Genomic DNA, 10,593 nt, shown 5'->3' with positions numbered 1-10,593 from the left:
ACATCCACTTTGCATTGGGAACATCTCCCGTGAATAACAACTTAAAAGTATGAAAGATGTTCCCAATGCATGGTAGGATGTGCATGTGAGGTGCCCTATATGAGAAGCAGATCCGATCTCCTCGTTAGGAATAGGGGCCAGCTGGATTCATGCGTTTCAATGTTGTTACTTGCTACTCTTTCCTCATTGGTATTTGGAAGAGAAAACTGGCTTTTCATGTTTCACATGATTTTGATGTTAGAAGTTGGGATTTCGAAGGGCCCATGTGCTTGTTTTTTTGGAGAAGGGAGAGAAGAGATTAGAAGTATGAAAGTAAATATAAAAAAATAATGATATGAAACAATTTTCTTTTACGAGGAAACAAATTAATCCATAAAAATATTACAAATAATTTTAATTTGCATGTATAGGTTATATAATTTAAATAATTCAGACAGAAAATGTTATAGATATGAAACAAAATGTAAATAAAGATTTAGGCCCCGTTCGCTTTTCGGTAAGTTATTTACCCGGGTAAGTGCTTTCGAGGAAAGACTTACCTGGGTAAGTGCATTTACCATGTTCTTTTATTTCTCACGTAAATAAGGCAATGACCATTTTAGCCATAAAAATCCATTATTAAAAGGTGTATTTTGTCCTATTCAAGTGTTGGCAACTTTCCTTAGGGGTGTCAACGGTATTCGGGAATCCAATTTCGAATTTGAGATTTGATATAATCGAATCGAATTCGGATAATTCAAATATCTAACTGGTTGAATTCGTATATTCTATTCATACTAAATAGTTAATTGGATTCGAATTCGGATATGACCTGATTCGATTCGATAAATATTCAAATTCGATCGATTATTTAATTCTTATATATAATATATAAAATTTTTAAATGTTTTATATAATATATATAATAATTAAATTATGTAAATAATTTATATATTTATATAAATAAAATATTTATTTTATATATTTATTAATTGCCTAAAATAATTAATTAGTCAAATTTGAAACGAATCAAATTTGGATATCAAACTTTTAATCGGATTTGAATTCGGATATTGCCTGATTCCATTCGAATTCAATCCATTTACACCCCTAACTTTCCCCACACGTGGGAAGGTTATTTACCCACCTAGGGAATGGGTATCACTTGCCCGAATAAGTGATACCTAGGAAAATAAACTTTCTTTGGTCCCCACATAAATCTAAAAAAGAACATGGGATTCTTGGTCAATGAGAATCAAAATCCCATTGACCAACTTTCTCCCCTCTCAAAATCCAGTAAAAGAACACCCCCTTTAAAAAACATAATATTCACATTAAAAGAAAAAATATGAAAAAAAATGTAAAAAAATTATATAAATTAACTTTATAATATAAATTGTATATATCATACATACATTTAAATATTTTGTAAATATCTTCTATGTATAAAAACTAAAATAAAATTACATATAAAGTTTTAGGCTTATGCCTCAAACCGCCTTGAGGCTTAGGCCTTTAACCTTATAAAACCTTGATTATAATCAAACGGTATTAGCATTTAGCAGTTTAGAAGATATAAATATTATAAAATAACTTTATTTCTGCTTAAAATCTACTAAAATTCATTATAAGACAGATAAGATTGTTGTTATATCAATTAGTTTGATCATTGATAGATTCATCTTATAGTTCTTACTTAACATGAAAATCATTAGAATATATAAAGTAAACTGTTTTTTAAACTTATTGGATTTTTCTTAAAAATTTTAAAAATTATCATTTTGACATAAATTAGTTATTATATTAATGACTTCAATAAGACATTGATATATCCATCTTATAGATCTTTCCTACAATCAAAATCATTTAAAACATATAAAATATATATTTTTAATTTTTAGAAATTTTCCATGTTTTGAAAAATAAAAAAATCTATTAAAGTCTGAACCGCCAATGTAATTAGACACACCATAGTGGTCCAAGTTATTAGGATAACGTAAAACAAAGTTTGGATAAATATTGAATAACGGTCAAACACTCAATACTCAACAGGAAGAAACTTTGAGCGGCGGTCATGACTCATGACCACTGCCATATGAACTCAAATCTCCTATGCTGAGGCCTGAGTGGTTTGGTTCATTTATGAGCTTTAAACCTAATTCATACCCAAAGCGAAGCCTATGAGTTGCATTCTGATATCATTCATCACCTTTTAGTGGTATCTAATGAGTAAGAGTGCAAGAATTTTAACCATCAAGTCATCTTCCATTTCGTAATAATAAATGATCTTTTATTAATATTAATTCTTACATTTAATTTAAATAAATAGTATATTCAATAAATAACTCCAAGTACAAAATAACAAGAATAATATTCAAAATTATTATTTTATAAATCAGTAAAATAAATAATTTATCAAATTCTTATATATAAATGGTTTTTAATTTCAATAAATTTATACAAATAAAAATACTATTAATAGAATAATTATTTTAATACTTAGAATTATTTATGTAGACTTGATAAATTCTTACATTTTTTATATGGTTCCAAAACATGTATTTTTTTTTTGTAGCAAAACCAAGTAGTTGTTTTGCCTCTCAAAACAATAACAGAACTCAAGAACATGCTTTTATTTTTTGACTGATGTGACAATTTCAAAAACAAATGAAAACAAGAAACATTCATTTTGTAGAACACCCCTAAGTAATTTTCCCTTCCTTTTGTGGTCTATGGGATGAGTACTTGTGGGCAAGGCTCCAATTTAACAATCCAAACATGGTGAAGGCAGTGCAGTGCTGCACATTTCTCCCCTATGCATGCAACTCATGGAGCATCAATTAAATAATGATGCAGATAAAAGTTAGATTTAAGAACAAAACACGGCATTACTTGGATCAAACGGGAACCCCCAATTACAAAATAAAAAAAAGAGGGGGAAGAACAGAAAGCAGAAAGCAAAAGCTTTGAGCACAATAGCTAAAAGACAAATGAAACAGTGAGGAAGAATCCGACTGGAACTTTGATCAACAATGACACAAATTTCCTTTTTCTTTTTTCTTTTTTTTTTGTTTTTTGTTTTGGTAGAAAATTCTTCATTAGATAAAAAGGCAACAACCCCACAAAAGGGGGAATACAGCAGGGTACTCAGCCTTCAGATAAGGTCTGATCCACCAACAATCCGAGACAAAATTAATGTAAATAGCAGGGAACATTATGAATAAAAAAATTCGGCACATTATGAAATGAAATCTGAAAATAATGAGCCAGGACACCTGAGTGTAGGGGAAAAACTCTTTTTCTTTGTATATATCAAGAGATATGGCAATTGAATTCCACAGGTTGATAACTTATTTTCTATCAGAAAATTTGCAACTGCAAAAGCAATCTAGGCCCCATATAGAGAACAAACCCAAACTATGAAGAATCGAAAATCAAACTCAAGATTGATTATTTTTCTATACATGTTATACCGGCCCAATTCGATTAGACCAGAAGGGCAGATCCAATATGAAAACTGAAAACTGCCTTTAAAAAAAAAAAAAAAAACGAAAACTGAACACATAATAAAGAATGAATGATGTACAAAACAAATTACAAGACAGAAAGAATCCCAAATGCATCAACCTGCAAACAGATGTATACTTTTCTCTTCTTCAGAAAAAATATAATCACATTAAAATCCTCAAAACAGAAGGATGAAGGAAGATAAGAAAAAAAAGGCTTCTTACCACTGGTCTAGGTCTCTTGGGTCTAGACTTCCTCAGCTCCGGCAAGTTATGTGCATTCGCCACGCCCAAAACAGCCGACTCAAACGTCCCGAAATTCAAGACAATCCTCTTGTCCGACTCCAAGCTCAAGTACGCCTCAACGCTGTTTGGTGCCGCCGGCGACACCCACTGCCTAGAATTGAACATCAATCCAAGTTCCGCAGGAATCGAATCGAACCCACAAGCGGAGACCACCAAGGACCCCTTCTCCACTGCCTTCTCGTGGTAAATTGCCTCCATTTTCTCCATGAATTCAGGTTCACCACAGATATCCAAGTAATCGCAGCCCGCTTCGACACAGGCTGAGACAACTGGCTCGCCGTAGCGGCGAAAGGGTCCAATGCAATTCAAGATAAGTTTGGTTTTGGTGCAGAGATCCCGCAGAGATGATGGGTCGGAGACATCGGCTCTGATGATGGGAAGGGAAGGAGGGGTTGCAGGGTGAGATGCCCATTTCAGGGATTCGACCAATTTGGTAGGATTCCTGCCTGCTAGAGCGATGGTTTTGAGGGGAGATGAAGGGGTATTGAGGAACTTGAGAGCTTCTCTTATCACGTATTTTCCAGTGAAACCAGAAGCTCCTAGGATTATCAGATCATAGTGCTTCTCGGAGTTGTGTTGACTTTGTTCCATATGGAATCGACTGACGATCGACGATTCTTTGGAAATGGAGTCAATCGATTGAGAAGTGAGAAAAGTAGAAAGCTTTGCTCCAAATTTGTATCCAAAATTTTGCCATTAATAATCTCCGCTATTTTGACAATCATAGTAAACCTCCCATTTTTATTTTAATAATAAGGGAGAATTTTACTTTAATACCCTGAACTTTGGAATAATTTCAATATGTCACTGCATAAAAAACCTCCCATTTTTATTTTGATAATAAGGAAAAATTTTACTTTAATACCCTGAATCTTGGGATAATTTCAACAGTACACAAATTCGTCCCTATTGGCCATTGTTAATCGACCGATATTGAAAATGTCAAATTATTGAGCAATTTTTGGGTAAAGAAGTCTCCGAATGGGCCGAGATAATGCCTGCTCAGCTCGGAGTTCGAGCGGCTACCCATTCCATGGTGATAAGTCTCGTTGTTTTCGTAACTTTTGTACTTGTTGCTTTATTGGTACTAACTGGCATTCTTTTGGTAGGTGAATTCCACCGTGCACGCCCTGACCCTCCTGTCCGAGAGGTACTTGAAACGAGCTCGAGTTGCCGAGGATTCACTTTCCTATCCTAAGGGCTAAAACGCCGAGCTAAGGACCTTAGCACCCAATCACCTCTTCAACATAGGCGAACTATAGCTGTCTCATGGACAGCTATGATTGTTGGTTATACCCAGAGAAGCTACCCTCATGAAGCATTGAAACTATTTACAGACAAGAAATGGGAAGATCTCTTGCCCAATTCCATTACCATTGCAAGTGTTCTTTCTGCATGTGCACAGATGGGCAATTCAAATATTGGTAGGCCAGTTCACAGTCTTGGGATTGTTAAATATGTATGCAAAATGTCATATGATTGGAGGCGCACGTTCCCTAGAGCAACTTCTGAGCAAAAAAAGAAAAAAGAAAAAGGAGCAACTAACTAGGCAGAAAGCACATTCTTCGAGATGATATCAAACGTTATGCCATTCTGTTGGAGACGTTCTTGGAGATCGGTGGGGCCGAAAACAATGCCAGGTGGCAAGACACATCCTTTGGGTAGATTAACTCGCCCACTTGACAGTACAATCGCGCATTGAAGCAAAATAATTGGGGTTGTTAAATATCCAACCTCAGGCCCCATGACTGGTAATTATCTCTGTATCTGGTTTTCTGTTTCCCTGCTGGGATGCGAGATTAGCACCGCTATAACCATGTCCAATAACCCACATTTTGAAGGAAGCACTCCTAAACTCTTCTTCAGTGGGTCCTTGCTTCCTAAACCACCCAAGGCTGAAAATCGAGGGATATTTCAAGAGAAGCCACCTTCCAAGCGCAGTTGATCCAAATAGACCAAGGAACAGTCCAAATATGATGAATCGAATGATGCCCAATAGAGATTTAGATCCTAGCTTAACCCCAAAGTGGGCTGGCTTCACCGTCGACCAAAAGTTCTTTCTCTTCTCAATCTGTCCATCATTCTCATTAACCCCTGGAAGACCATGCGGGTTCTCCGTTAGAGCCGAGAGTGTTCTACGGACAACAGTGGAATCTGCTGAAGGTAGCTTTACTGCCCAAAGGTCAATTGCCTTCGCCTTCTGGTGTTCTACCATCAGTCCTTTGGAAGGTGGGGGCCCTGGTATCTGCAAAATAAATGGATGCTTCATCATCAGTCTATATAGACCATGTCTCACAAAGCAATGAAATTTACATCCTCCCCATAAACAAATCTCATGAAGCATTAAGAGGGATGGTTATATCAGGCCGCCCAAGATTTCCACATTCTGCATCAGTTAGGGTGACATTTGATAACAGCCATAAAAGTGGCTGAACTATAAAGCTTATTGTTTTGTCCTTAATTGCAGAAGCTGAAATTGAAATTGGGTAGATTATTATTTTATCCACTAAATAGACAAAGCAAAAAGTTTTTCAGTTCAGAAAAACTGGGGGGCAATAATAAACAAGAATCGTTCATGTTAGAAAGCTAATGAAAAGGATACAGAAATGCACAAACCCAAAAATCATTTGAGGCAACTATGAGCCTTGTCAAAATACATACCTTCCCTAACAGATCTGGCTAGATTTTATGCTATCAAATGCAGCACAGGTTTTAATTTCTTCCCAACCACACAAAGGCATTCAATTCCTTTGGGGAAATTACTTAAACTTCCCTTGTGATTTTTTACAAATATTCAAACCTCCCTTGTACTTTGGCCTCTACAAAAACCTCCTTTCGGGATTCAAATAAATATGCAAACACGCCCTTTGTTAATTAACTTGTAAGAAGATGTGGTAATATAGAGATGTTGAAAGGATGTATTTGGATATTCATCGGAGTCATAAAGGTAGGTTTTCGTGGAGATCAAACTACATGAGAGGTTTAAGTATTTGACAGAAAACACAAAGGAAGTTTAAGGGCAGTTGTGTGTTGGACAGCTTGGGAAGAAAAAATTTCTAAAGATTTTTCTTGAAAAGGAGAGAATTATAGAGGGGGAGATTTCAAAAATGAAGGAAGAATTATTGCCATCTAATCATGGATGTGTTGGAATGTTTTCAAAAGGTTAAAGAACTGAATATTCATAAGCTAGTAATTGAGGGGGATTCAAAATTAGTTATTGAGTGGCTGAAAAAGGAAGATGATGGAGTTATATTAATGAGAAAAGGAGTAAATGGCTGTCTCAAGGAATGGAAATCAATGTTCAATGGGTGAAAAGGAATGCTAACACTTTCATTGATACATTAGCAAAGCAGGGGTGGGAAGGGATAATTTCTTTTGGGCTGTCTTGTAATCATCTTGTACATCTTCTTTATTAATTTAATCAATCAGTTTATGTTATTCATCAAAAAAGAAAAAAACAAAACCAACTGATTTGAAAATAAATTGATTCTTGAAAAAAAATAAAGAAGACATGTTCTTGATTATATATGTGCTTTTTTTTTTTTTATGTTTCCACAAGTGAAACAAAAAATGTGTTTTTAAATTTCTAGTTTAAAGAAAATATTTTCATAACGTTATTTAATATCATATTCCATAAATCATCATATAATTTATACGCTACAAAATGTGTTTTGGTTAAAAAAACCATTTTTTTATGGTTCCAAGAACATGTATTGTTTTTTTTTATATACAAAATTAATGTGTTTTTGCCTTTTAAGCCAAAAAAGAGTTCAAGAATGTGTTATTGGTTTTTGTTGATGTGGCGATTTCAAAAACAAATGAAAAAAAAAATCATGTTGTAGAACGCCTCTTAATTTTCCCTTCTTTTTGTCATCCATGGGAAGAGTACTTGTGACACAAAACTTCAATTTAACAATCCAAACATGGTAAAGGGGTGTTCACGGTCCAGTTTGGTGCGGTGTGGAGAAGACCTCAGACCAAACCGTTTTATTACAGTTTGGTGTGATTGCTAATGTGGTTTGGGGACTTTAGGCCATTCTATGATTCTATTGGGCCTAATACAATTAGAAAGCCCATATAACACCTCTAAAAAGTTAAAAGTTAAAACTTTTATTTTATTATTTTATTATAAAATTAAAGAATTTATTATATTTATACATAATACAATTATATAATTACATACATAATTATATATTACATGTAAACTGTTTGGTTTGACTTATAAAATCTAATAAACAAAATCAAAACCGTAAATTGTAGAAAAGAAAATAAGAAGAAAAAACATAGAACTCGTAAAAACGACATAATCAGTTAAATAAAGCTATGTTTGGTTTGAAAGGCGCAGATAAAACAACATGGCATTACTTCGATCAAACGGGAACCCCCAAATACAAGATAAAACCTGTTTATTGGACTTATTCATAAATAAATTTCAGCACATTGAACAAAGAAAAAATGAAGATTGAAAATAAACAAGCAAGACCAAAAGAAGTCAAATGACTTCTGTAAGTAGATAGTTGTTTTTCTATCAGAAAATTTGCACAAGCAAAAGCAATGTAGGCCCCATATTGAGAAAATATCCAAACTAAGAAGAATCGAAAATCAAAGTCAAGAATCAAGATTGACTATTTTGTATTTTCCTATACATGTTATATTAGGCAATTCCATTACGCTAGAAGGGCAGGTCTCTACCAAAATTGAACACATAAATTGTTGAAACTTCTCCTCAAGTTTAGTAATTGCAATCACCTCTAAGGTTTAAAATATCAATATGTTTGATATACCGGTAGGGGCGTATTGGGCGATATCAATACTTGATTTTTTATTTTTTTTAATTTTTTTTTTTAAATCAGTTCATAGGGACCGGTTTAAAGCTCCTCCACCCCCTGAACTGGTTAGAACCCCGATACACACACTGGAGGGCATATCAGAGAGGTCCCAGAACAATAAGTACCGGCCGTTACGGGCTGATACGTGTCCATACTTTGAACCTTGATCACCTCCTTTAAACTATTTTGACACAGTTATAAGAACGCCATCCTCTAGACATGAAAATATCTAAAATACCCATATAATATAATTACTATTGAAACTAATTTCTATAAGAAAAAAAAAACAATATAAATTTTATAATAAAAAATAAATAGAAAATTTAAAGTTACAGCTTCACCTTTAAGCAATTAATATGATGAAGAAATATAAAAAATAATTCAATTTCAGAAAAGAGATGAAGAGGGTTTGGACTAGTAATTCACATGAGGAAAAAATTTAAAAAATAAACATTTGGGTCTAGACTCAAAAGGATATTTTAGACATTTCCAAGATTCCAAGAAATTGGTGTACTTGCGAATATTTCAGAAAGTTTAAGGAGTGCAATCACGGGAGAGGTTTTACAAATTACAAGAAGACAAAAGAATCCCAAATGCATCAAACCTGCATACAGATGTATATTTTTCTATTCAGCAAAAATATAATTTCACGTTGAAATACTCAAAACTTAAAAGAGGTTAAAGAAGATGACATAGATGAGGAAGGGGAGAGGGATGATGCACAAAGAAACCAGAACAGAGAAACTAGAATCGTATTTTCCTTACATTAATGAGACTTCTCCTTGTTTGTCTAAACAAGAACAGAGAAGTCGGAATAAGAAAGAAGAGAAGATATACGCCTATGGATGTCGGTCTATCTAAGAAAGAGAGGTACCTTGCTTGGGCTTTTGCTTTTCTTCTTTTTCTCCAAACCTTGAGTTAAACAGCGCTGCTCCGCCGTTGTGTTTAGATCCGCCGCTGCAACCGACGGCTATTGAAATAGGGAAAGGGAGAGAGAGGGAAAGAGAACAAAGGGGAAAAAAATCTAACAATGGAAGAAAGGGGGGGAGAGAGATGGGAGAATAGAGAGAGGGAGCAGTAGTTTCAAAGGGGAAGATGGCAAAGAGAGAGAGGGAGCGATAGTTTCATAGGGGACGAAGGTCATTCCTTATGTACTCCGCAAGGCAGTTCCTTTTGTATTTCACAAGGAGTAGCAATTGTCCATCTTTGTAAAGAGAAAAAGGAAATGTCAGGAAAATACGATTTCGGCTTCTCTTCTCCCTTTCTCACTCTCCATCGAACAGAAACAATGACCCAATATCAAATTTTCATCTTCGTCTCGAACCTCTTAACACAATCGACACAGTAGCGGTAATCAGAGGCGACAAAACCTGATTCCTCTCTTAATGATTTAACAGAATCAAGGGCGAAGGGATATGAGAATGACTTAACTGAATGAGGACATGTAAAAGAAAAAGGTTAGAAAAGTGGTTTCATCACTATCGGGTGTTTCCTTGTTCTTTGTCTGAGAAATGATACACAGAGCGGCTACAGATGTGGAAAGATTGAGATGAGGGGGAGAAACGAGAAATGAGATGAGAATAATTAATGAATCGGGACTGGGTGCAAACTTAGGTGTTTTAAAGAGGGTAAAATGGACATTTCAGCTATTTCATTAATATTTTAGCGATAATGGTAATTTTCCAAAACAATAAGAATAGCATTAGACAATATTCAAACAATAAGGGTGTACTTAGTTGATTAAATTATAAGAATAATCTAAGAAATTTACCAAAAAAATGGCCAATAATGACGGTCCAGCACAGGTTCAGAAATTATAGGCTCAAAGTACATTTGGGGCAGGTGTCAGATTGGAATTAATGCCAATTTACAGGCGAGTATGGGTTTTAACCTTTTGAATGTTTTATAACTCTGCAGTAAAAATAAAAAATCTGCATTGGACCTGTCCATACTTCTTCGTATTTTTTAAGGGA

At 34.5% G+C, this 10,593-nt stretch overlaps 1 protein-coding gene and 1 long non-coding RNA gene across 2 annotated transcripts; both read right to left on the bottom strand.

The window, feature by feature from the left end:
- Positions 1 to 3,399: 3,399 nt before the first annotated feature.
- LOC148854390 (putative mitochondrial saccharopine dehydrogenase-like oxidoreductase At5g39410) lies at positions 3,400 to 4,495 on the bottom strand. The gene is made up of 2 exons (XM_088985358.1): positions 3,711 to 4,495; positions 3,400 to 3,606 (listed from the first exon to the last, which is right to left on the bottom strand). Exons 1-2 carry the CDS (start codon positions 4,380 to 4,382, stop codon positions 3,574 to 3,576), a joined length of 705 nt encoding a protein of 234 aa, XP_088841484.1. The 5' UTR covers positions 4,383 to 4,495; the 3' UTR covers positions 3,400 to 3,573.
- Positions 4,496 to 5,127: 632 nt separating this feature from the next.
- On the bottom strand, positions 5,128 to 10,214 carry LOC148854389 (uncharacterized). Its single transcript, XR_016113083.1, has 2 exons — positions 9,495 to 10,214; positions 5,128 to 6,036 (listed from the first exon to the last, which is right to left on the bottom strand). It is a non-coding gene; the product is annotated as an uncharacterized LOC148854389 (long non-coding RNA).
- Positions 10,215 to 10,593: the final 379 nt, after the last annotated feature.

Source organism: Nelumbo lutea, chromosome 4 (genome assembly GCF_056320005.1).
Source record: "Nelumbo lutea isolate HS-2025 chromosome 4, American lotus-T2T, whole genome shotgun sequence".
NCBI classification, from domain to species: Eukaryota; Viridiplantae; Streptophyta; class Magnoliopsida; order Proteales; family Nelumbonaceae; genus Nelumbo; species Nelumbo lutea.
The sequence above is the reverse complement of the archived record's forward strand: the minus strand, read 5'-3'. Positions and strand labels throughout refer to the sequence as shown.